This window comes from Dipodomys merriami, unplaced genomic scaffold, assembly GCF_024711535.1.
Source record: "Dipodomys merriami isolate MVZ:Mamm:240054 unplaced genomic scaffold, mDipMer1.0.p SCAF_31, whole genome shotgun sequence".
NCBI classification, from domain to species: Eukaryota; Metazoa; Chordata; class Mammalia; order Rodentia; family Heteromyidae; genus Dipodomys; species Dipodomys merriami.
The window spans coordinates 12,328,723-12,354,940 of NW_027204604.1; the positions used below are offsets into that span (position 1 = coordinate 12,328,723).

Here is a 26,218-nt window from a genome sequence, read left to right on the forward strand (position 1 = left end):
CTGGAGTCTAAAACCTGTTGCAATCAAGCGCAATCCAGCAGCTCCCAGCCAGGCCGCTCAAGCACCAAAACAGAGATCTGCCTCCCCCTGCTGGTCATTTTAAAAATAAGCACCAAGAATCGAGAGGCTCCCGCCTGCCAGGATGTTCTCCCCAATTTCATGGGGGGGGGGGCCTGGTGACCTTAGGCTGAGCCCTCTGAGCCCAAATAAGTCCTTCCAGAAAGAAAAGGAAGAAAGAAGAAAGAAGAAAGAAAAAGAAAGAAGGAAAGAAAGAGAAAGATGGAAGAAAGAGAAAGGAAGAAAGAGAAAGAAAGAAAAAGAAAAGAAAGAGGGAGAAAGAAAGAAAGAAAAAAGAAGGAAAAGAAGAAGAAAGAAAGAAAGAAAGAAAGGAAAGAAAGAAAGGTAAGAAAGAAAAGAAAGAAAGAAAGAAAGAAAGAAAGAAAGAAAGAAAGAAAGAAAGAAAGAAAAGCAAGCAGTAGTAAACACTTCCATCCAGGATTCACCTTCTTGTCCAGTAGAAAGAAAGATGAGGTTCAGAGATTTCAAGCAAATCTGAGATCACTCAGCAAGTTGAGGGCAGCACTGGAACTGGCCCCTTCAGGGCAGAATCAGTGAGCAAGTGCTCACTGCACAGGGGGCATCGCCATCAGCCTGAACTTCCCTTCCCATGCTTTCCTTGGCCAGTGGCTCCCCTGGACCAGTGCTCCCTCCTGAACCCTCCCACTGAGTGCAGGACTAAGCATTCAGCACACAGGGCACAGAGGACACTGCTGGTCCTGCAGCATACATGCCTATCTGGAACCTGTGGTCAGAATTTAGGCCACAATCTGAGGGAATGGGCCTTGCGAGACTACCAAAAGTCACCTTCCCTCCTGAAACCTTCAAGCAAAAAGTCTGAGACTTTTAGATGGAGGGTGAATGCCCTGGGCCAAAGGCCAGGCTTGGGAGTCCAGGCAGAGTTGGGGCCATTGCTCTTTATCAAGAGGTCACTGGGCCTCAATCCTCTAGGCTTAGAACCTCAGGGGTTATGAAGGCCCCTGGTTTTTCTTGCCAGGGGGCAGATCTGCTCTCTCCCTTCTAGAGAACAGTTGGTAAGGAGAGGGGCTGTGTTTGAGGTAGGCCCAGCTACTTCAGTCTCCATTCTCATGGACACCGTTGGTAAAGAGTGCTTTGATTTTAAGCTTTGGTGAACCTTGAAGATGTCACTGCAGGTTACACATGAGCCTTTGCTTTTCAGAGTTGCTGGCCAGGTCCTGTGACTATCCCCACTTCTTATCCCATCCTGGGTCTCTGCCACCAGGCTGATGTGGTACCAGAGCGTGCAGGCCCGTCCCAAGTTGTGGAGTCTCATTGCTTCTTCTGTCCTCCAGCAGCTGCTGATGTGGTAGGTGTCAGAGGAAGAGATTGTGGTGGCTGGTGGGTGTCGGAGGCAGTGCCACACTGGTACTTCCCAGGTTCCTTCACAGCACCTTCTCTCTGATTCTCTGGTGGAGTCAAGATCTCTTAGCCAAGTGGGCAGGGGTCAACATCTTGTGCCAAGAAAACCCTTCTCGCTGGAACACTGATTCCAGGGCAAGGATTTGTGGCCGTAGATCAGGATCCGAACCCCAGTTCAATCAGTCTCTAGCTGTGTTACCTTGGGCAATTTACTCAACTTCTCCCTTTCTAAGTCTGTCAGGATAATCATTCCTTTTGAGTCAGGGCTGTGTGAGATGCAGTGTGAAAATGCAGTGAATTGCTGGCGTGTGAGATCTGTGCCAAGAATGAGTGAAATCATAGGACAAGCATGGTATCGTTTGCGTGGAGTATTAATATTACTAGGAAAAAAAGAATCAGGACAGGTCTTTTGAGGTAAACTGGCTTTTTTTGGGGGGGAGGGGAATTGAACTCTGGGTCTGGGCGCTGTCCCTCAGCTCTTCAGCTCAAGGCTAGTGCTCTACCACTTGAGCCACAGCACCATTTCTGGCTTTTTCTGCTTATGTGGTGCTGAGGAATTGAACCCAGGGCCTCATGCATGCGAGGCAAGCACTCTACCACTGAGCCACCTTCCCAGCCCTAAACTGGCAAAATATTGAGATGGAAGTCTCAAAAACTTTGATTTGCCTGGCATGACCTGGAACAATCTTCCCAGTCTCAGCCTCCTGAGTAGCTTGTACCACCACGCCTGCCTATTAATATAGATGGCATCTTGAAAAACTCTGTGCCCAGGCTGGCCTTGACCCAGGATCCTCCCAATCTCTTCCTCTCAAGTAACTAGAATTATAGACATGAGCCACTGGTAGCAGACCCAAATAATCCTTCAAATCATTTCTTCTTAAAACATGCATGCAAATCCCTGTCGCTTTCTTTAGGTTGTGCTGTAAACTTGGGGGACAGTGACCATCTAGGAAGTCTAATACCCTCTGTGCCTCTTTGTTTGAAGAGTCTGAATGTCTGGAGCATGCGAAGATCCAGCGCCTGATTGGAGCCCAGTGCGGCAGCCCTATGCTTTCTCCCAGGTGGAAGCATGACTGGGATCTTTCTCGTAATAAGTCCTTGTGTTCTGGGATTCAGCCACCATCTGAGGACCAGCCTCAGATCTGGCTGCAGGGAGCCGTGCAGCAGTGTATAGTTCCTGCAGACTTGCTAGCAGGCTCAGGAAGATACCAGGTGCGGTGGGAGGTAGTGTGTTCGCCAAGGTCCCAGGATGGGGTAGGGGCTTTCTTATTCTACCTGAGGCCCTGATCAGAAGCTCTGGCCAGTTTCCAGCTGACTCTGAGAGTCTCGTGGAGTCAGCCTTAGTCTCTGGCTGCTAGGGCCGGGGCTTTGTTGGAAATCATGAGAATTGCTACCGTCCATTCCAGAATATCTGGTCAAGGAGAAGTGGGTGGACATGACCTTGCTGGGCTTGGGGGCTGTGCCTGTAAACACAAGCTGTCTGTGAAGATGCTTGTATCTCCAGGTTCAGAGAAGCCAGGAGACTTGACTAAGGCCACATACGCAGTGTGGTAGAAACTGGAAAACATGGCCGTCCAGACTACAGACTACAGACTACATCCCAGCCCCCCCCCCCACCTCTGCAGGTGACTATGGTCATGTGGTACAGTTCGGCCAATGAGTAGTCAAAGGGGAGTGTTCCCCGGGCTGTTTGGGGGAACTTCCTCAAGTCACACAGCATTGTCTGCTCAGCTGCTCATTTTTGTTTGTTTGTTTGTTGGTGTTGTTTTGTTTTGTTTTTGTGACTGATCCTGGGGCTTAAACTCTGAACTGGATCTGGATATTGTCCCTGAGCTTTGTTGCTCAAAGCTAGCACTGGACCACTGGACCCATAGTTCCCACCATCTGCTTTTTGGTGACTAATTGGAGATAAGGGTCTTATGGACTTTCCTGTCCCTGGCTGGCTTTGAACTGTGATCCTCATAGAGATTTTCTTAGGTGTTTTGTCGCAGTAACAGAAAGCTGATTAACACACTTTGGCAATTTATTTTGCCTTCCAGAGTTGGAAATATTGCCTAAGATGGCCATAAAGAAGGCAGCTGTAAAAGAGAGCTTTTCTTTTCTTTTTGTCGGCCGTGGGGGCTGAACTCTGGGCCTGGGTGCTGTCCCTCAGCTCTCAGTTCAAGGCTAGCACTCTACCACTTGAGCCACAGCACCACTTCCAGCTTTTTTCTGCTTATGTGGTGCTGAGGAATCAAACCTAGGGCCTCATGCATGCAAGGCAAGCACTCTACCACTGGGCCACCTTCCCAGCCCCGACATGCCTCATTTTTTATTTAGTTATTTTTTTCAGCTAGAGATCATTCTGCCCAGAACTGGCCTCGGACCACACTTCTCTTGCCTGTGTCTCCTGTTTAGCTGGGATTACAGGCATACTATCACTGCTAAGATGGTGGGTGGGTGGGCATGTCTCATTAACCTTACCCAGGCTGGCCTTAAGTCATGATCTTCCTAATCTCTGCTTTCCTACTAGCTGGGATTATAGGAATGAGTCACCACACCAAGCTGAGTTTAGTTTTTTTCAGTTTAAATATTATGGTACAGATAAAAAGTATGGTACACAGAAGTCCAGTGACTGACATGAAGTCCGTGTAAAATGAGTGTTAGAGATTATGCTTGATCATAGAAGACCATGGCTTCAGGAAACCTTTCTTGCTTGAGTAAGACGTGTAAATACGGTGAGCTGGATGAGCGAGATCTTTGGTTCTCTACTTTGGTTATTCCACCCATTAGAAGCCTTTGCTGAACCAGCAGAGGGTGCTGTGTGCACACAAATAAGGGGGCTTCCCTGCTGATCAGCACCAGGTTGGCAGGGAAGCTCAGGTATCTGACAAAGCTCGCAGAGGAAAATGCCCTAGATGGAGTGGACGGAGCCTGGAGAAATCCAGGAAATTGGCTGCAAAGTAGCAGAGAGAGAGGATATGAGGGCCATCACAGAGGGAGACAGGACTTTGCTTCTAACCAAGCAAGGCAAAGAAGCAATGATCCAATGTTGGGATTGAGGCAGTTTTATGGGGGCACTGTGGGCATTTTCTCCCAACTGGCATGACTGCCCTGTAGGAACAAGGTTTGCCGTGATACGGCATCTTCCTGCGAGCAGTCATTGTTAGTAGCTCTTCCCATTTGGTGTGGAGAGGCCAAGAGAATGCCCCAGATCACCTGCCTTTGAGTTCAGGGTTGCCCGTTAGGTTTGGTAATGAATGAAGACATTAAAGAATAGCCTAGAGGTGAAGAGGACTGACAGAAGAAGGAATGGACTTAGAAGGGCCAGTCTTCAAGCTGGGATCCAGGCCTTGTTGGAAAAGGTGTGTCTCCCCACCAAGAAGAGGCAAACTAGAAACCTCTGCCTCTCTCCTGAAGCCACAGCTGGCCTCCAGGTCTGCCTGCGAGCTCTGCAGGAAACTGAGCCACTGCTGCCGTTCAGCAGGAATCTACCCAAGATGAGAAAGCTGAACTTACCATTCAGAAACCAGGAGTGGGGAGACCAGTTCACAGATGTGAAGAAGCCTGTGGGTGCACCCCAATACTTCTGAGTGGAGCTGTGTTGGGGTTGATAGTCCCAGGGGCAAAGAGGAAGGATAGCACAATAGAACTGGAAAATAAATCTCTGCTTACCTGTCCTGTCAATGCCCCCTGCTGACAAAAGTCTGATGCTGGCAGCTGACACGGGAGAAATGTCCACAGCATCTATAAAGTATGGATTCAGGAGCTGGGAAGGTGGCTCAGTGGTAGAGTGCTTGCCTTGCATGCATGAGGCCCTGGGTTTGATTCCTCAGTACCACATAAGCAGAAAAGGCCAGAAGTGGTGCTGAGGCTCAAGTGGTAGAGCACTAGCCTTGAGCTGAAGAGCTGAGGGACAGCACCCAGGCCCAGAGTTCAGGCCCCACAACTGACAAAAAAAAATTAAAATTCTAGAAATGAATAGCTCAATAAGTCATATAAAAGTCAGTGGAAAGCCTCACCAATAGACTGTGTCATATTAAAGACAGAATACAAATGCTTGAAGACAAAGTATATTTATTAGAATATGCAGATGAAGACAAAGAAAAAAATAAGGCAATATGAGCAGAACATGAATGACCTCTTGGACTTGCCTATTAAAAGACTAAATCTAAAAATATGAGCAGAGAAGAAAGTAAAGAGGTATGACGTACTTTACAAGCATAGAAAACATGCAATAAAACAGCAGAAAATTACCCAAATATTAAGAGAGCACAGGAAGTTTTGTGTGTGTGTGGGGGTGGGGGGGGTGTTTGTTTGTTCTTTTTTCTTGTTGTGTTGGACCTGGGGCTGGAACTCAGGACTTGAGCACTGTCCCTGAGCTTTTATGCTCAAGGCTAGTGCTCTATTACTTGAGTCACAGCTCCACTTTCAGCTTTTTTGGAACTTAATTGGAGATAAGAGTCTCACAGACTTTGCTGCCCAGGCTGGATTCAAACTGTGATCCTCAGATCTCAGCTTCCTGAGTAGCCATGATTACGGGCCACCAGCACCCAGCAGGAAATGTTGTTTTTTTCTTTTTCTTTTCTTTTCCTTTATTTCCTTTTCTTTTCTTTCCTTTCCTTTCTTTTCCTTTTCCTTCCTTCCTTCCTTCCTTTCTTTTTCTTTCTTTCTTTCTTTCTTTCTTTCTTTCTTTCTTTCTTTCTTTCTTTCTTTCTTTCTTTCTTTCTTTCTTTCTTTCTTTCTTTCTTTCTTTTTGGTTGGTCATGGGGCTTGAACTCTGGGGCCTGGGTGCTGTCCCTCAGCTCTTCAGCTCAAGGCTAGCTCTCTACCACTTGAGCCACAGCGCCACTTCCAGTATTCTGGTGGTTAGTTGGAGATAAGAGTCTCATGGACTTTCCTGCCAGCGCTGGCTTTGAACCTCAATCCTCAGATCTCAACCTCCTGAGTTGCTAGGATTATAGGTATGAGCCACCAGTTTTGTTGGCTTTTTCCCTTAGGACACTAAACAGACAAGACCAAACAAAAATCTTACCAAGGCATATTATTAGAGATAAAATATTATATGTTCAGACTAAGAAGAGACTCTTAAAAGCTGCAAGAGAGAAGCTCAAAGTCATAGCCGATTTCTCCACAGAAATTCTAAAGGTAAGGTGAGCACAGAATGACACATTTCAAACCCCCAAAGGAAATAATTACCAACATAGATTATTGTAACCAGGAAAATTATCCTTGGTAACTGAAAGAATGTTCATTGGTCAGCAGAATAAATGTTATGAAAATGGCCAGCCAAAAGGGTAAGTGCTTTTGACAGTCCCTTGGGGCTAATGGACTGATGTTGGGATCTGTATCCTCTAAGAAGGGACCTGATAGCACCATATTCACACACACACACACACACACACACACACACACACACACACACACACACACACACGTGTGTGTGTGTGTGCACATACAGACTCCAGGTTAAATATTAGAGAGCTGCATCATAGGCACAAGCCATCCATCCCTTGAACACAGCAGCTGTGCTTCAAGCCATCTGAGTGACCTGGCAAAGCCCTCGGTTCTGAACCTAGTTTGAAGTCATCGCAGACTGCCAGGACCGCTAGGCTCCTAGGCTTGGGAGAGGCGAAGAACAATGCTCTCTGGAAGACAATGATGTCATCCCAGGCCTCAAGTCCTCCAACACACAGCTTTGCAAGCACAGCATCCCAAACATGGTACACAACAACCAGGAGCCTCTTCTCCCAGAGAGGAGGTAGCAGATCCTACAAGGACTTGGCTCCCAGTACAGCATCCTGTGCTACCTGGGACAGCTATAAAAATCCTCACTTAAAAAATCCCATTGCAGAGCACAAGTGAGGCTGAAAACAACCAACAAGCCAAGAACTGAACTAGAATTCCAGAAAGTGATGTGCCCCACAGCTGCTCTCAAGAGAGGGACAGAAGGTTGCTATTGACAAGGGCAGGAGAAGCTGGTGTGCGCCAGCAGGAGAGGACAGGACAGCACAGGGCAGGGCAGGCTCCAAGGAGCCCCGCTAGAGAACATGCACCTGCTCCTGATGGCCTTCTGGGCCTCCTGGGGTGTGCAGGCTGATGGAGGAAGTAGGAGAACCTTCCTCAGTTTCCTTTCATATGTGGAATCTGGCTCTTAAAAATGAAGGACAGAAGCATAGAACAGGTTCTGTTGTGGGTGGGTACCAGTGGGAGGAGATATGGATGTGTGTGAATGTGGCCAAAGTATTTTATATACATGCATGGGAATGGAGCACTGAAACCTGTGAAACTGTTCTAAGAGGGGATGAAGGGCATTGACAGAGGGAAGAATTTTACTGGGGAAAGTCGCATGTGTGTATGGAAACATCCCATGTATAGACCTCTGTGTACAGCTGCTGTGTGTTAGTACAGTGGGGAGAAAGAGCTCCTTAGGTAGACACACGTGTAAGGCCTATCAGGGTGGGACATTAGCTGAGAAAGTCTCCGAGGGCCTCTGGGCCTCACTGAGGAAGAGGTAGGTAGGAGCTGCCTGCGGTGTTCAGGACAGGGGATGGTGAGCAAGGCTTCCTTGAGGGCAAATGTGCAGAGTCTGCCACCGCTGGAGCAGGAGGGAGGACTGAGTCAACTGTTCACAGCACTTGCCATTCACTGCATGTGCTACCTCAGTCCTCCTCTGCTTGGGGCAGGGGATGGGGGTGGGGAGAAGGAGAGTGAGAGGAGGGGGGACTCCTAGAGGCTGCAGGTTTGATTACAGAGCCAAGATCTCTCCAGAGATCTGAAAGCTAGCAGCCGGTTTTTAAAGCCAAGTGATATATATATATATATATATATATATATATATATATATATATATATATATACACCCACAGTTCAAGAAGTGAGCAGTCAAGACTGTAAGGCACAAGGAGATCCCTGCATTCTCCTGAAGGGGGAGGTTCTCATCCTGCCTTGAATTGTTTGAGATCAGTGGAGCCGAATCTAACGGAAATAGCAATAATCCCAGTCTCAACAAAATCTCCAAAGAGGTGGGTCCTTTCCAAAGAACGGATTTCATTCACTTAAGTCTTTACTGTTTCTTTACACACCACTGTAGCTTGGATCTGGAATGTTCTCCAAGGGCCGGCCTACCCAGGGAGGTGTCCAGGGAAGGGATGGACTCTTTGAGAGGCTGTGTCTCGGGGGAGGCTGGTAGGTCATTATGGAACCCAAGCCCCTTCCTCTCTCCTCTTTGCTGCTTAGCCGTGAGGTGGACAGCTTGTTCTGCTCCAGTGCTCCCCACAATCATCGCTCCTCAGTGCCTCCACCAGAGCCCCAAAAAGAATGGATCCGCCAACGATGGACTGGATCCTCCAAAACAGAGCCAAAGTAAGCCTGCTCTCCTTATAAATTGGTTCTCTCAGCGTGCTCATTAGTGATGGTATGAAACTTGAAATCAGTAGCAAGATAGCTAAAAAAGTTTGCAAAATATCAGAAAAGAGAAAAAAATAGATATTTTTAAACCAAATGATGAAAAATAGAGGATATAGTTATGGCAGTTGTTAGAGGGTTTATTTATACACATGATTTGTATACATATATATATATATATATATATACACACACACATATCTTGTTATAGGTTAAGAGACATGTATGCATACAGATCTGTAGTCATCTACACTTAAGGGTAGAAGGTGGGAAGCTTCCTACCCAGGCTGGGAAGAAGTCAAGCACACTCACGCTGACTCCTATTCCACACTGTGTAATTTGCTTGAGACACACATCCCATGATAAATCTGGGGAGCAAGCCCACGGAGAGGAAGTAGTGTCCTCAGAGTCAGTCAGCAGGCAAGGTGTGGATGATAGTCCCAGAAATAGAAGCCTGCACACAGCCCCTGAATGGAAGCTGAGGAGGTGGGGGATGAGGGGTCTCAGGCCCCCAAGTGGCCTTTCTTAGGCTCCTTATGTTATAGGGGATTTTGATTGTGAGCTACAGAGAAGGCACATTTTAAGCGTTCGAATTGGGAGTCTTTATTAGGAAGCCGGTGACTGCAGGCAGACACGTCCACCAGAAACCTGCAGCCTCAAAAAAACAATACTGTTAGGAAACTGAGCCACGAGGGTAATAGAGTAAAAAACAAACAAACAAACAAAAAAAAAAAACAAACGAGCAGAAAACAATCTCAACAAACCGGATCAATTCTAATGGAGAGTTGAAGTGGGACACCATGGTGACCTGAGGAGAGTCAGGAGACACAAGGCCTGGTGCAAAACGGTGGCTGAGCCGGTGGGGGAGCAGAGCCTAAACAGGCTCATGGTCAGGGCAGGGTCACAGGGAGCTGGAGAGTTCAGAGTCTCGCGAGTTTATGGTACAGGTTTCGCAAGTCCAATAATCTGTTTTCCAAACTGGCGTCTCTGCCTCTAGAAATTCAGGCACACCTATCACCTGGGGGTAGGGCTCCACCTCCAATCGTTTTTGGAAATTCCCTATCATCCACCATATTGCCAAGGTGCTTGCCAGTGACACCCAGGATCTTTGTTTCACTCAGGAGCCACACAGAACCCATCCCAGTGTCGTTGTGTATCTTGTCCCCAGGCCCCAGCTGAAGTCCCTATCCTCACACATTCGAAGCCTGGAGTGAAGAGGAGCCTTCACTTCCACAGGTGAGGGGGCAGATTTGGAGAACAGACTTCAGGGCCACAGTGGGCACTGGCATCTCTCCGTCCTGGTGGAGGCTTCTTACCAGGGGGTCGGCCTGGGACATGCTCTATCACACCTGGTATTATATGGGAATTCCATTGTGAGATACAGAGAAGCTGCATTTTGAAAGGCTGAATAGGGAGTCTTCATTAGAAAGCCGGTGACTGCAAATAGACACATGTCTCCAAAAAACTTAACGTCTCAAATACACTTAACATCATTAGGAAACTGAGCCACGAGGGTAGTAAAGAAAGAGCAGAAAAACCATCTCAACAAACCAGATCAACTCCAGTGGAGAGTTGAAGTGGGACGCCATAGTGATAGAAGGAGAGTCAGGAGACACAAGGCCTGGCACAAAATGGCAGCTGAGGTGTTTGGGACCTGAATAGGGTCATGGTCGGGGGTGGGGGGCAGGGTCACAGGGAACTGGAGCCTTCAAAGAGTTTTGCAACTTCATGGTACAAGTCTGGCAGTTCCAGTAATCTATTGTCCAAGTCCCGGTCCCTCCCTCTAGGAATTCAGGCACATCTATCACCTGGGGGTGGGGGTGGGGTTTCACCTCTAAGAGTTTTCAGAAACTCCCCATCACCTACCAAGATGCCAAGATGGCGCCAGCTAGACCCAGTATGCATAGTTCACTGAGACACAATTGTGAAGTAAGTGCAACTCACACCGCACTGCTTCCCTCTGCTGTTTGCCATGTCCCCAGCAGGTGGATGCTCAGCCAGGGAAGCAGAGTTTCTCCTGAGGTCTTACTCTCCCTGCAGGAAGGCAGGTGGCTGGTGGACATGCCCCATGGGGGCAAGTCACAACCTCCCTCCCCCCGCCCCAACCTTGGAAAGCAACTGCTCTATTCCTAATTGTCTACATGCCTTTCCCTGTGTGTTCAAACCTGTTTCTGCTCCTGTGTTAGGCACCAATTCCATGCAGGTTTTAAAACAAAACAACCTATTTTCTTTCAGCAGTTGTACAAAGGGGTTTCCATTCCATTAGTCAGATTATGAGTACAATGTGTCTTGATCAATGTCACCCCTTCTACCGTTCTTCTCCATCTTTCCCCATCCCATTCCTCTCCTTCCATGCAGTTTTGATTCCAAAGGATTTATAGTAAGTTCTTTAGAGTGTGTGTCATTAACTGTTTTCTTTGCTCTATCTGGGAAGAATGGACAAAATGAAATGATATTTTTTTTCTCCATGCACAAGCATGGTCAAGTTTATTGCAAGCATGCATCTTGCAATTTTTTTTGTATTTTGCTATTGAACTTACTAAAATTTCCTGAATATTGTTATTATTGTTGTTGTTATTATTAGGTCTTGCTATGGCTGGGACTACCACACCCAACATGCTTTATTGTTTTTTTAACACTGCAATCACACATTTTTCTTACTTCTACTTGTCATTGGTTGTTGGTAATGTAGAGAAAAAGCTTTTACTTTTTGCATGCTCACCTTAAATCCAGCCATCTTCTCAAACACTAATATAATTTCTGGTCTGTTTTTCTAGTCTAGTAAATGGAAGGTTTTGTGTCATTTATATGTGCATAGATATGTTTCTGCATGCAGATTTTATTTGGGTAACAGCTCAACATTTCAATTATGAGCAATGATTGGATAGCTTCTAACTTGGTTGTATTCCTTAACATTTCAAAGTTTCTAAGCTTCAATGTAAGTTTTGAGAGAATGGCTGCCCAAGATTCTCCTCTGGAGATCAATACTTCCCTGAGGCCTTTTGTGCATGCTCATCTCTTTACTATTATTATTATATTTTATTTCGTTGTAAAGGTGCTGTACAGAGAAATTACAGTTACCTAAGTAAGGTAATGAGTACATTTCTTGTATCTCCCACTATCCCTTCCCCCATCTTTTCTCCCATGTCTCACCTCTTTAGATAGAGTTTATTCACCTTTGCATCTCAACTGCTCTAATGAACACTGGAGTGAACCAAAAATGAAGAGAGAAATAATTTTGGCAACCTCATAGCCTTAGAGATGGTGAAACTGAGTTCAAGAGTGGGCAGAGGAGAAGCCGAAGAACTGGAGTAGAACGCCGCCGCCCTGGCTCACGAGCCATCTCTCCTCTCCAAAGTTCCAGGTGGTTTGGGGCTGTTCATGATCCTCACTGGCTCACCCCAAGAAGAACAAAGTCATGTTCAGCTACCTGGAGGTTCACACACAGTCAGCTGGAAGTTTATAAACACACTCCACTTTCCTGTCTGGTTTAGCAACATGAAGACCCTACTTTGCACCCTTGGATTATTCCAAAGAAGCACCAATTGCTAAAGACCATTGTGTCAGGTTTGCTCAATCCTCACTAGCTGACACCCCCCCCCCCCCCGCCACTTTCCTCTCTCTCCTCCCTCAGCCCTTGGATTTCAACACGACTGGCAGGGGTGGGACAAGGAAGGCAAATAAGAGCCGAACAGGTTCTGGTTTGCACAGGGCTGAAGCCAGCCACCGAGAGAGCATCATGGTTCGGTCAGTGGCCTGGGCAGGTATGTGGGCTCGGATGGGGAGGGTGGGCTGGGCTTTCGGATCCATGGACAGAAAAGAAAGGGCACATAGCCTGTAGCTCCTTGTGGTTGTCTTCAAGGAAGACTCTGGAGAACTGCAGAAGGTTGGATCCTTGCTTCCTGGCTTGCTTTCTCTTGGGTCTTCAGCTTTCACCCCAAGAGCCTTTGGGTTGTACGCGAAGGCTTTCTTTTACAGGCTGTGAGTTCTCCTGTCCTAGAACCCAAGTCAGTGAGCCCTGCCGTGGGGGCCTTTGATGTTCCTTGTCAGGTCCTCCCTCTTGGCTCTGCATGATTCTCTCCAACCCTGTGTGGGTTTTCCTGCAATAGGGCAGCCTGGGGCCTTTGAAATTTTCATGAAGCTTTTATTAACAGGAAAAGCCAAGGTCACCAGAAAGGGGGAGAGGGGAGAGAAATCTTTTTTTTTTTTTTGTACCATACTAAAGCTTGAACTCAGGGCCTGCACGCTGTCCCTTAGCTTTTCCATTCAAGGCTGGTACTCTACTACTTAACCCACAGCTCCACTTCTGGCATTTTGCTGGTGAATTGGAGACAAGAGTCTCAGGGACTTTCCTGCTTGGGCTGGCTTCAAACCTTGGTCTTCAGATCTCAGCCTCTTCAGTAGCCAGGATTCCCAGCTCTGTTGTCCAGCTTTCACGTAGGTTTTGGCTTTGTTTTTTTTTTGATTTTTGGTTTTTGTTTTTTTAAGTTTAAAGGTTACCAGTAAACAGGAGCAACCTCTTTGAAGGCGTCTGCCAGCCCTTGGTCTCCAAGGGTGCCAGGCTGTGGGAAGGAGCAGGAAGTTGTGAGCTGGGAGGGCGGGCAGTGTGTGTGTGGGGAGTGGGGTGTGGCGATGAGTCCTTCCTCCCTTCCCTCCCCTGTGGGCTCTTCCCAGCAGTTTCCCCAGATCTTTACAAATCTAGACCATCTTCCTTGCTTTCGAGCAAGGACAACCTCAGCCCATGGAACCTTCTATTAGCTTCCAGACAGAAAGGGAGTCTCTGTGGCCTGGCCTGGGTGACAGGATGGACACTGGATCCATTCTGGGAAACCAGCCCTCACTGACCTCCTCCACTCGTATTCTTCCACCAGCCTCTGGGGCCTGGGGTGGTGTGGATGACATCCTGACCTTAGCCTTGACCTGGTGACCTCTGCCTTCCCTCTGATGTTTCAGGTGTGATGGCTCTGCTGCTGATCCGGTGGGGTAAGTGTCTATACCTTCAGGCAAACCCTGCCCTGGCTTTGCTATGCAGCCCTCCCCCAAACACACATCCACATCCACGTATGCATATGCACACACACGAGCACACACGTGTGTACCGAGCACTTTTGCTAGATGTCAAGGGAATGATTACAAACTGCAGAGCTGACACACACGCTACTGATTCCATTCTACAAGACCCATCCACGGCCCGGGGCTATGGACAGGACAAGAGCTCCCTGTGTCCTTCCTACGTCCTGGAGTATAATCTCTCTGTGGAGCCCTCCTTCCTCCTTTTGCTATGGGGTACCCCAACTTTTCCTGTAGGTCACTGCAGGCCACACCCTCACCCTGCCAGCCAGTTCCATTCTAGATGACCTCTGCATGGGTCAGTAACCACCCCAAATCTCCTCCTCTGCCTCCTCCCCCTCCTCCTCCTCCTCCTCCTTCTTCCTCCTCCTTCCTCCTTCTCCTTCTCCTTTTCTTCCTTCTCTTCCTCTGGAGCTTTCTGGGTAGCCCAGGTTGGCCCTTGGTGCTCCTGAGCTTTCTCTTGAACCCCTCCCCTCCTCTCCCTTCTCAATGGCTGCGCGGGGATTGGGGTTACAGAGGGACCCTGCTGGGGAAAAGGGAAGCACAGATACCCTCTAGTCTGAACTTAGCGTCCCACCCCACCCTGCCATAAAATGTTGGCCTCTCCAAATCACCCTACCATAGAGCTTGGGGTGGGAAGAGACCTCAGGAAACCCAATCATTTTAGGTGGGCCAGGGCCAAATAAGAGATGGAGCCAAAGTCTGTTTTGGCAGATATACAAGTGAAGACCAGTGTTTTTGCTTTCTGATGTCCTGGTCCATCCAGGAGTGGGCCATCACTCCTGCCTCCTCTCCGTCCCCCACCCCTGCCCCGGGGAACAGAGGCTTCCCTTCAGTCTTCCCACAGAGATGTCAGAGGCAAGCTGCCTCTGCATAGGTAAGAGAGGCTCTTCATTAGAATCTTAGCAGTGAGGCTGATGAACACAGATTGTCTACAAGGGTGAACAAACAAGTGTAAGTCACTTTAATGCAAGATTAAAGAAGCATAATGCCAGGCCTGTCACTGGGGCATCCTCTATGCATTTGCATTTTGATTAACATGAAGTATTCCCAGCTGCAATAGCAAAGTTCTGCCTCCCTTCCTTTGGCAGATGCATCAGCCACGTTTAATTCCCCCTGGGATCTCACTGGTCTTGACTTCCATGAAGTTTCAGGCCTGGGAGGGGGATCTCCTGGGGCTGAAAGAAGCCTGCCTGCCAGATTCTGGCCCTGGGGACCTGGGCTCTGAGCTGAATACCTTTCAAGAATGCCAGGGGAGGGCTGGGAAGGTAGTGGGAGAGTGCTTGCCTAGCCTGCATGAAACCCTGGGTTCTGTTCCTCAGCACCACATACACAGAGAAGACCAGAAGTGGTGCCTGTGGCTCAAGGGGTAGAGTGCTAGCCTTGAGCCAAAGAAGCCCAGGGACAGTGCTCAGGTCCTGAGTTCAAGGCCCAGGACTGGCAAAACAAAACAAAAACAAAACGAAAAGCATGTCGGGGATCAGGAGATTTGGATCTGACCCCCTTCCCCCACCCCTGCGCTCTGGGCAGCCATGCTGGCCACACAAGCTCCCAAGCCTCTGCTTCTGTAGTTACGGAGGTCCTGCACTCCTAGGCATCCTGAGGACCTCCAAACTGGCCTCTGGAAGCCATTGCTAACTATTCAGTACATGTACCCCATTTCTGGTGTAAGTCAAAGCCCTGACCTACTGTAGGTGTGTGCGACAGACAATCCAAAGTCACTATCTGCCTCGGAGCAGAGAGAACTGGTTTTCCTAAAGCCTCTGTTAGTCATTTATTTCCCCCTTTGCCCCCACGGGCCAGGCTCTGCTTCCAAACTGGTCTGCTACTTCACCAACTGGTCCCAGTACCGCCAGGGAGCAGCGCAGTTCCTGCCCAAGGATGTGGTCCCTGACCTGTGCACCCACATTATCTACGCCTTTGCCAGCATACACGACCGCCAGCTCACCTTTCTAGAACACAATGACCAATTTTTCTACCAGGAGTTGAACAGCCTGAAGAAGACGTGAGCCATGGGGGGGGGGGTGCATGGGGACCCACACTCCATCGCTACTATCTTGCCACACACCTGCTGTGTGGCGTTGGGTGAGTCACCTCACTGCTCTCGGGTCCCCGGGACCTCTGGAGAAGAGGTAAAGACAGAGGAGGGAAATCTCAAGGACCCTTCCAGGCGAGATCCAGGTGGGATTCCCTCCCCTGGGTGTTCCCTTCCTCTTGGGAATGTCCTAAATCCACTCACCCTTTGGCTTAAGTGTGAAGGTCACCTTTACAAAGCCTCTCTGAGGATCCTGGTCTCCGATTTCCTAATGCCTTATGTGTGGCACTCGAGTATTGTCTCCCGGGTTAGACCAGTGTGCTCAGCACAGGTTGTGTGCTGTGTGATGGGGAGGATTGAGCTCCCTGCTCCCTTCCCCGACCCCCCCATTCTTCCTCCATCCCCCTGTCAGGAGGCCCTGGGAGTAGGTGGGGTCAGTCCTCAAACATCTCTTGTCTTCCCAGGAATCCCAGGCTCAAGACTCTGTTATCCGTCGGGGGCTGGACTTTTGGCACCCAGAAGTGAGTGGACGTAGATACCTACCTGGGTGGGGGCTTGGTGTGCTGGCCAGAGGGGAGCCCTGGTGAAGAGGCTGAGCTGAGGGAATGTGGGCCAGGATGAGGCAGGGCCCGGGGCAGGAGAGCCGACCACTGGGGCCTCTCTCCTTCTGTGGCTGGTGTGCCATCAGGAGGGCAGCAGGTGGGCATGGGTGCAGGCTGCTCTGGGCCCAATCCTGTTAGAAGAACAGGATGGAGAGCAGCACAGAGAGAGCTCTGGTATCTCCAGGCCTCAGCCCCCCCGCCCCCCCATGAACTGGGGAGAGACAGGACGGGGATCATCTGACCCCAGACACAGCCAATGCCTGAGACCTCTAAAAGTCTTCCTTTTGTCTGAGGAAAGATTATTTTTGTTCCAGTTTTGGGTGTGAAAGGCAGTTTGTGAGACTGAGTTCAGATGCCAATTAATTGGCATTCCCAGAGTATTTTTGGTTTGTGGAATGAATAGATGTTTCCAAATGAATAAATAAATACAGAATGTAGAGGTTCCAAAGCTATATCGCCTACATTTTTTAAAATGCATTTGTGAACACATCTCCCCCAAATAATCCTTATGTTCAGACACTTCATTGACAAGCTGGGGATGTCAGCCTGCTGGTCCCAGATGCACCAACTCCACTGAAGAACCACCACTATGAATTACATCAATTAGAAAGTCCTAGGAGTGAATTAGGGTCAGTCTATTAGGAACTTCAGACCTCCAAGAAGCCCAGGGACAAGTCCTGGGGCCACACGACAGTATGGAGAGAGAGCTTTGGACTTACAATGGTGACAACTGCACAGGCCACCCAGCCCTTTGCCAGCCTTGCTGCTCCTCTCCTTCCCCTGCATGGTGGGAACTAACTCCTCATCTTTTCTAAACCTCCATGTGGATTGTATTAAAAGTAGCTAATTCAGGATGGGACCATTCAGGAAAGCGGTGGAAGCTTCTGGAAGGAGTTTTGGGCAGCAGGACTCTTACTAAGTCACTGTGCCCTGGTTATGTCAGTGTTCAGGGGTAGGTATAAAAGGCTCATCTACTGTTCCTTCTCCCCCCTCCATATCCCAGCATTCCCAGAAGTGGCTTCTCTGAGCCCCTTCCAGATCAGACATGCAAACACAAGTGGTTCCCCCCCTCCACCAACACACACACACACACACACACACACACACACACACAGCGGTCACCAGGCAGTGGCCTCTATCTGGTCTGAGGCAGCCCCACACCACCACCACCCCTCAACTCCCAGGTTCACAGACATGGTGGCCACTGTCGAGAGCCGGAAGAGATTCGTTGACTCAGCCATCGGATTTCTGCGCACAAATGGCTTTGATGGCCTTGACCTTGACTGGGAATACCCAGCAAGCCGTGGGAGCCCGGCGGTGGATAAGGAGCGATTCACCTTCCTGGTGCAGGTTTGGCTGAGTGGGACCAGGGCTCCCCAAGGGACCCAGAGTCTGGGGTGCTGCTCTGCTCCCTGGGTCAGCGGCTTCGTGAATTTGTGATCCTCAGCTCAGTCCCGTGGTCTGTTTTCAGACTCCTGAGAGTGGGTGGCCACAGGAACCGTGGGGGTCTGCAGAGACAGCCTGGGTTCACACCTCTGTCCCCGCAGGACTTGGTGAAGGCCTTCCAGCAGGAATCCCAGGCCTCGGGGAAGGAACGATTGCTGCTGAGTGCCGCTGTCCCTTCTGTGCGAAGCCAGGTGGAGGCCAGCTATGAGGTGGACAGAATTGCTCAGTGAGTCTGACAGGCGACTTGGACCTTGTGTCCATCTCTGAGATGGGAGAGGCCCAGCATGGCCTAAGTGTCTTTCATGGAGCAGGCCTTCACCTACAGAGCATGATGCAGAGATTTTACAATGTATCCAGGAAAGCCTTGTTCCATGTCTGCTACCCTACCATTCCAGATCCTTCTTTTCAGATCTTTCCCTTCTTTTTGGGAACTCACATGAAAGCGAAAATGCCCTAGGACAAGGGGAGAGGACTGAAATGATCCTTAAGATCTCCAAGAGGCAGGGTGGCTGATCAGTTCCTCAGTGTGGGGTGTGGACCTGCAGCAGTTTCCAGCTTATCAGAAATGGGAACTCTCCTCTGGGTGCAGGTGGCTCATGCCTGTAACCCTAACTACTCAGGATGCTGAGATCTGAGGACTGAGGTTCGAAGCCAGCCCTGTCAGAGACAGTCCAAGAGACTCTTATCTCCAATTGACCAGCAAAAAGCTGGAAGTGGGGGTGTGGCTCAAGTGGTAGAGTGCCAGCCTTGAGTGAGAGAGCCAAGTGAGAGTGCAATATACAAGAGATAGCAAGATACAAGGCCTTGAGTTCAAGCCCTAGTACTGGCACAAAAGAGAGAGAGAGAGGGAAATGGAAAAAAAAAGAAAGGAAAGAAGGAAGGAAGAAAGAAAGGAAGGAGGGAAAAGAAAGAGGGAAGGAAAGGAAAGAAACGTAGGCTTTCAGCTAGGCACAGTGGTTCAATCTCGTCATCCTTGGGAGACAGAGATGGGGAATTGTGGCTTAAAGAAACCAGCCATAAAAGTTGGAGAGACTTCATCTCAGCCAACCAATGGCTGGGCACTGTAGCCCATGACTGTTATCCCATAATGTTTGGGCACAGCAGTGTCTGTCTGTCACCTCCAGGGACACAGGGAAAGTAGGAGGATCATGGCTTGGGCTAGTTCCAGGCAAGGTACTAACAAGGAAAATAACCAATGCAAAAAAGAGTTGGAAGTGCAGCTCAAGTCTTAGAGTGTGTGCCTAGCATGCACAAGCCCTAAATTCAAACCCAAGTTTCCCACCCACCCTCCCCCCCAAAATAAACATGGACTCTCAGAACTGCCCCTAGCCTGTGGAGGAAGAACCTGCACTTTGCTGACGTTCCCAAGGATTTGCGCACACTAGAGTTTGAGAAACATTGAATGGAATTCCTCTCCAAAACAATGAATTAGCACCAGGTATCCTAATGAACCAGGGAGACCCAAGGGTAGGGAGGATGCCAGAGACCTGAACTGCCAACCTCAGGTTGGGACGAGGGTAGGAGATGGGAGGAGAACTAGGGGGTGAGCCTGGCATCTCCACCTCTGGTCACAGGGTCCCTCCCTAGATGCTGCAAAGGGGGAAGAACAGAGAAGAGAGGGTCCCATCCTGAGCAGATGCTCTCCACCCCTCCCCCATAACCCCGCAGGAGCTTGGATTTCATCAACCTTATGACCTATGACTTCTACGGCCCCTGGGCGAAGGTCACAGGACATCACAGCCCCCTCTACAAGAGGCAGGGAGAGCAAGGTGCAAACGCTGAGCTGAACGTGGTAAGTGGCTGGGAAGACTCCGCCACCCGCAGACCCTGTCTAGAGCCCTTCAAACCTCAAGGCCCTAATGGAAAAGAAATCCAGGGAAACCAAGCAGAGCACCGAGAAACTAGGAGTGTGTGTGTGTGTGTGTGTGTGTGTGTGTGTGTGTGAGAGAGAGAGAGAGAGAGAGAGAGAGAGAGAGAGAGTCGGGCCTCTCACTGTTACTTGGCTTTTTGCTCCTGGCTGGTGTTCCACAACTTGAGCCACAGCTCCAACTTCTGGCTTTTTGATGGCTAATTTGGAGGTAAGAGTCTCACAGGCTTTCCAGCCTGGGCTGGTTTTGAACAGGGACTCTCAGATCTCAGCCTCCTGAGTAGTTAGGATTATAGGCCTGAGCCACTGGAGCCACTGATGCCCCGGGCAGCATTGCTGGGACATTGCTGAGGGGGAGTCTGCCTTTTGTGCAGCCTCCTCACTGATAGCAAACAGAGAACACCTTTGGGTTGACTTCTTGAAGAGTCTCCAGCCAATACAGATCCTGTCTACTTCACATCTTCACTTCATTTCCTTCAAGACGATGGGAGGGGGCTTTGGTTCTTGGCTACTTGCTGATCTTCCAGAAGGTGATCGCATCAAAGGGGATGTCACTCAGAGAAGAACTCTCCTTCCCAGAACAGGGCAGGAGAGGTCTGCAGACTGCAGATGAGTGGGCTGTCTGCTCCACTGCTCCTCCTTGAGCAAAACAGATTTTTGTAATAAGCCCACTGTTTATTTTAAAAATCAAGAAAACCGTATTTGCTTTTTCTTAAAACAACAACCACACAAAAAGCCTTAAATTGGAATGCTTTTTGCTTTTGGGAGAGTGGAATCTCTGTGGGACTTTGATTTTTTTTTTTCCATACTGGAGATTGAACCCAAGGCCTTGCCCTTGCTAGGGAAGCCCTGTACCACCCAAGCTTTGCCCCCAGCCCATGAAATGAGACTTTTTTTTTTTAACCTCTGTGACTCTTTCACAAAATGCCAGCTACAGGCTGGTGAGTCACACCGAGCCGGCTCTCTTACCCTCATCTGCAGAACTGTGCGGACATTCAACTGACAGGTGAGCGTGCTTGAAGACCCACATGTCATTCTCTTCACGAGGCATGCGTGGGTCCATGGAGAAGCGAGGCCTTTTCCTCCCTCTCTGTATCTCGAGATGGCTTCCAAGCTTGTCTCAAAGTGTCCCGTCAGGTGAACAGGGAGCCCTGACTTCTACAAAGCTCAGGTCTGATCAAAGATAACTAGACTGATAAAAACAAGTCAGGAGAATGAAAACTGATCTTTAATGGCTGGGTGTGGTCATACACACCTGTGGTCGCACCTAGAGGGATAGGTAGGTGGTCCATGGTCTGAGGTCAGCTCCCAGGCAAAAAAGTACAAGACTCTATCTGAGAAATAATAGAACAAAAAGGGGAGGTAGGCTACAGGTATTGGCCGAAGTGTTAGAACACCTGCTTAGCAATCTCAAAGACCTGAATTTAAATCCCAATACCACCAAAAACAAAAAATAAAAATCTTTCCCTGTGTTAAGAGCAAGAAAACCTGGACTCATCTAGAGCAGCTTCTTAGGGAAAGTGAGCTGTAACTATGGTTTGGGTGGGGATATCCTTGTCAATTGTTTACTCAGTACACCTACTGGGAATCTCCCCTATGGCCTGGGAGATTTGTATCACCCAGTGTATGATTGTGGGCGGACCTCATTCATAGGTAGGAGGATCTTGTTCAGGGTGTTCACCTTTGATCATTCTGAGCGTTGAAGTGCTGAGCATTGATGTAGGCACGGGATACAGATGGAAGTCCCTGCTCTTACACTCAGGCGATACTTACACTGAGATGATGAGAGCCACTGAAGCTCCTCTAAGTTGCATGGTCTAGGTCTCCCTTCTGCACCAGGCCCTTCGGTTCATGCAAGGCCATCCTGGATGGCTACATGGATTTGTTCCATTTCAAATAAGTTGTCCAGCAAGTCAGGCATCTCTTTTAGGTTCACTGATGGAACCCACCATCTATCTAGGGCAGGTTCTGACACTCAGTAGACTAATATTCATCCAGGAAAGGTTTATTGGAATCCAAAGCCTAACTTGTACTGCTGTGCCCTAACTTTGAAGAACAGTTATCTGACTCTTTGGCTAGTGGACTAGACAGTTTCTCACACTGGGATTCAAGATGGGCAGGATTTGGAATACTGACCAAGACGTTTAGATCTCCAGTTGAGGGTCCTGTTCTCCTAGCCTTCTTTCTGGAGTAACCCCTCCCCCCTTCTCAGGCAATCAGAGCCAGCCTGAAGACAGAGATTCACTGACCCCTCCTCTTCCACCACCAGGATGCTGCCGTACAATTGTGGCTGCAGAAGGGAACCCCTGCCTCCAAGCTGATCCTTGGCATGCCTACCTATGGACGATCCTTCACTCTGGCCTCGTCCGACACCAGTGTGGGGGCCCCCATCACGGGACCTGGAGCCGCTGGCCCCTTCACTAAAGACAAAGGGATACTGGCTTACTATGAGGTGACCAAGTAAATTCCACACTGTCCCTGCCAGGTGCCCAAAGTTCAGATCCATCATTCTAGGTCATTCTGTTTAGAACCCCTGCATTCTCCAGGTGTCCTCACACAAGACTTTTGCAGACTCTGGTCTACTCCTGGTGGGGAGAGAGGTTCCTGCTGGGCTGTCTGTCCTCCTGTCAGCACTGCCCTCTGTTTGTGCAGGTCTGCTCCTGGAAGACAGTTCAGAGAATCAAGGACCAGAAGGTGCCCTATGCTTTTCAGGACAAGCAGTGGGTGGGTTTTGATGATGTAGAGAGCTTCAAGGCCAAGGTAAGGCTGGGTACTCCTGCGACGGGAGAGGTGGTAGGGCAGACCAGAGGCCTGGCAATCATTTCAAATGACAACATCCAGAACTCATCATACATGTCCCAACATTATGCCCATCTTTGTGCTGATTGCATGTCAACACAGAGAAAAGTATTGCTGGCACATTGAGCAATCCTCTTGGGAGGCTTGCATCTGCATGGTGAGTGGATTATTTTTCTTGATCCATTGGCAATAATTTGGAACACATTCAAATCATGGGCCTTTGGTTTCCTTCTGGGGCCTGAATATGGGTTCATTTGTTTTCTGGCTTCTTTCCACTATGAGCTAAGAAGAGAAAAAGAGCTTCTCTTTTTTTTTTTTTTTTTGGTTGGTCATGGGGCCTGAGCTCTGGGCCTGGGCGCTGTCCCTCAGCTCTTCAGCTCAAGGCTAGCACTCTACCACTAGAGCCACAGCACCACTTCTGGCTTTTTCTGCTTATGTGGTGCTGAGGAATCAAACCCAGGGCCTCATGCATGTGAGGCAAGCGCTCTACCACTGAGCCACCTTCCCAGCCCCTGAAAAAAAGAACTGCTCTTGTTTGTCTGTGCACCCCACACCAATAGTGGCAGGTCCTTCTAGAAGTGCAGGCCAAATCCTCTGGGAGAATCCAGGGTGAGAGGAATGTGATGCTGGTGGAGGGAGATTCAAGAAGGGAGTATGGAGGAGGGATGCTTGAAATGGGTGCAAAAGCAAATAAGGGAGTGGGAGTCTCTGGGAGGAGATTATGAGCAAAGTCAGAGAAGGTAGGGGAGGTTGGTCTCTGAGAACGAGACCCTCAAAGGGACTGGGAGCACCCCCCCAGGGCAAGCCCCATAGCTCCCTTGTTGGCTGAGGGGACAGAGGAACCCCTTTGAGGGAACACACCGATGCACTGTGTGCTCCTGGGAGCTTGGAGGAGGAGGGGGGAGCGGAGGGGGGCAGAGCCATGAAGATGGGGAATAAAACATGGCTGGGATCTTGTGGGAAGCTATGATATCCAAACATATCCCAGCAGTAGACAGTGCCTAAAGCAGCAGCTTGACTGAGATGGTAAGGCAAAATGGTCCACTGTCACTGCTCCTTGCCTCTGCCCCGCCCCTACCCTGGCTGTGCTCACATCCTTCCCGGCCAGGGCTCAGCCACCCAGGCTGGTTCCACCTCTCCACCACTCGTGGGCCTGAGGATGCTGGGGCCCGCTCCAGAGGAAGAGGCTGGGCTCTGGGGCTGGCCTGCACGGTGTCCCCAGTCCTTGTGCCAGCATTTACAGCAACCCCTTCGCCCCAACAGGTCAACTATCTGAAGCAGAAGGGCCTGGGTGGGGCCATGGTCTGGAGCTTGGACTTGGATGACTTCTCTGGCTCCTTCTGCAACCAAGGCCGCTACCCACTCATCCAGACACTGCGGCAGGAGCTGAGTAAGTGAGGGGCCAGGCACGAGAGGTGGAGCTTGTGGGGGGGGTGCACCCCCTCTCAAACCACACTTGTTGACTTCTCTGTTTTGGGGTGAGGTAGGTCATGGGGCCTGAACTCTGGGGCTGGGCGCTGTCCCTCAGCTCTTTAACTCAAGGCGAGCACTCTACCACTTGAGCCACAGTACTACTTCCAGTTTTCTGGTGGTTAATTGGAGATAAGAGTCTCACGGACCTTCCTGCCCAGGCTGGCTTTGAACCGCCATCCTCAGATCTCAGCCTCCTGAGTAGCTAGGATTACAGGCGTGAGCCACTGGCACCTGGCTACTTGTTGGTTTTTCTAAAGAAAGAATTCTGCCCCAATATTGTGGTTTCCCTGATTTCATGCACCTCAGGATCTGAGGAAACTCAATACAATTTCCCTTTCATGCTTTTCTTCCTTGTCTTCCTTGTGTGGCAATGCGGGCCAGGGCCTCCCTCGTAAGCAGAGCTTCCTTCCGCAAGCTCAGCCTGGAAGCCACAGCTGGGCAAGGAGAAAGGAGAAAGCCTGTGCTCAGCCTGCTGCATGGAGCCCTCCGGTGCCCTTTACCAGTACATGCTTGGGCTGTGTGTGTGTGTGTGTGTGTGTGTGTGTGTGTGTGTGTGTGTGTGTGTGTGTGTGTGTGTCGTGCTGGGGTTTGAATTCACACAGGGCCTGAGCCTGTCCCTTCACTTTTTCACTCAAGTTTGGCGCTCTAGCACTAGAGCCACAGCTCTACTTGTGGCTTTTTGCTGGTTAAATGAAGATGAGTTTCTCACCTTTCCTGCCTGAGCTGGCTTCAAATCACAGCCCTCAGATCTCAACTTCCTGAGGCTTACAGGTGTCAACCACCAGCACCTGGCATGGTTGGGCTTTGTTGCTGGTTCAGAGCGGCTGATGACTGCTTGCTGTGTGGGTAGCCCAGGTGTGGCCTGTCAGGTTCCTGAGCGTAGTGGTGGAGTGGTCCACACGAGCAGCGAGGGTCCCTGGGCTGTCTCCTCAGCTGCTGCTTTGGGAGGGACCTTGGGTTTGGGATCTCCTGGACCAGTTTTGTCGAATCGATCTTGTCTTTCCAGGTCTTCCCTCCATGCCTCCAAGTCCAAAGCCAAAAGTGCCTGCTCCTGGCCAGCCCTCGGAACCTAGGCGGGGTCCTAGCCCTGGACATGACACCTTCTGCCAGGGCAAAGATGATGGTCTCTACCCCAACCCCCGGGACCCGTCCACCTTCTACACCTGTGCAGGGGGCCGGCAGTTCCTGTTCAACTGCCCATCAGGCCTGGTGTTCAGCACCTCCTGCAACTGTTGCAACTGGGCCTGAGCCCCCCGGTCCCTCCCTTGTCGCCTGGGGCCAGCGCCTGGGATGGCCCTGCAGCCTGCCTCTCACTCCTGGGCCCTGCCAACCTCTGTATGGTCTCTCCATAACCGGGCTTTCTGCTCTCCTCCAGGGCTTCCATTTTTCTCTCTTTAATTGCAAAATAAACTTCTGGTTTGCACCCTTCTCCACAAAGTGTGGTAACTTAAAGAGATTCTCCAGGCAACTGTTGAGTCAGAACTGAAGGAGGGTGACACAGGCGGGCAGAGGCAGGAGAGCTGGTCCGCTCCGGGTGTGCCCGCCCTGTGCGGGTCTCACCTTCCAGTGGGCATCTTCCTGTACATAGGTGACAGGATCCAGAGCACAGCCAGGGTGGCACATAGTCACGGGTCCTCAGTTCAGGAGCCTTTGGAGCAAAGCAGGTTTCCTGCAGAGCTCCACATGCATATCACCCCCAAGATGTACACTAGATGGCAGAGAAGAGCTTTCCCTATCTTCAGTCCTCTGCTTTCAGCCACTGGGCATTTCAGGGAGAATTCAGACTTAAAGCTGTGGGGAGGGGGTGATTTACATGTCTTACCTCTCTACTGTTCCTGTCAGGTCACAATTATTATCCTCATTTTATAGGAACTGTAACTGAAGCCAGAGTCTAATCAATTCTAAGTCCAAAACCAAAGCCTAAAGTGGGCCACATTATGTGTGGTGGCACTTGCCTGTAATCCCAGCACTCAGGAGGCTGAGGCAAGAGGATGCTAAGTTTGAGGGCAGCCTCGTTTCTTTAAAACATTTTAAAATTGTTATTGTAAAGGTGATGTACTGAAGGGTTACAGTTACATAAGTCAGGTAAAGAGTACATTCTTT

General features: G+C 49.7%; 1 protein-coding gene across 3 annotated transcripts; it reads left to right on the forward strand.

Annotated features, from left to right (window-relative positions):
• Window positions 1-2,638: 2,638 nt before the first annotated feature.
• On the forward strand, window positions 2,639-25,543 carry Chit1 (chitinase 1). Of its 3 annotated transcripts, XM_070041781.1 has the most exons (16): window positions 2,639-3,062; window positions 8,286-8,441; window positions 8,656-8,781; window positions 9,945-10,059; window positions 11,985-12,390; window positions 12,535-12,587; window positions 13,777-13,806; window positions 15,697-15,898; window positions 16,393-16,449; window positions 17,715-17,880; window positions 18,078-18,202; window positions 19,645-19,768; window positions 22,113-22,295; window positions 22,496-22,603; window positions 23,906-24,032; window positions 25,122-25,543. In XM_070041781.1, exons 6-16 carry the CDS (start codon window positions 12,563-12,565, stop codon window positions 25,361-25,363), a joined length of 1,389 nt encoding a protein of 462 aa, XP_069897882.1. In that variant the 5' UTR covers window positions 2,639-3,062; window positions 8,286-8,441; window positions 8,656-8,781; window positions 9,945-10,059; window positions 11,985-12,390; window positions 12,535-12,562; the 3' UTR covers window positions 25,364-25,543. The 3 variants fall into 3 exon arrangements, with proteins under 3 accessions (XP_069897882.1, XP_069897881.1, XP_069897883.1); XM_070041780.1 differs by lacking the exon at window positions 2,639-3,062 and having other exon boundaries at window positions 9,992-10,059; XM_070041782.1 differs by lacking the exons at window positions 2,639-3,062; window positions 12,535-12,587.
• The last annotated feature ends 675 nt before the right edge of the window (window positions 25,544-26,218 follow it).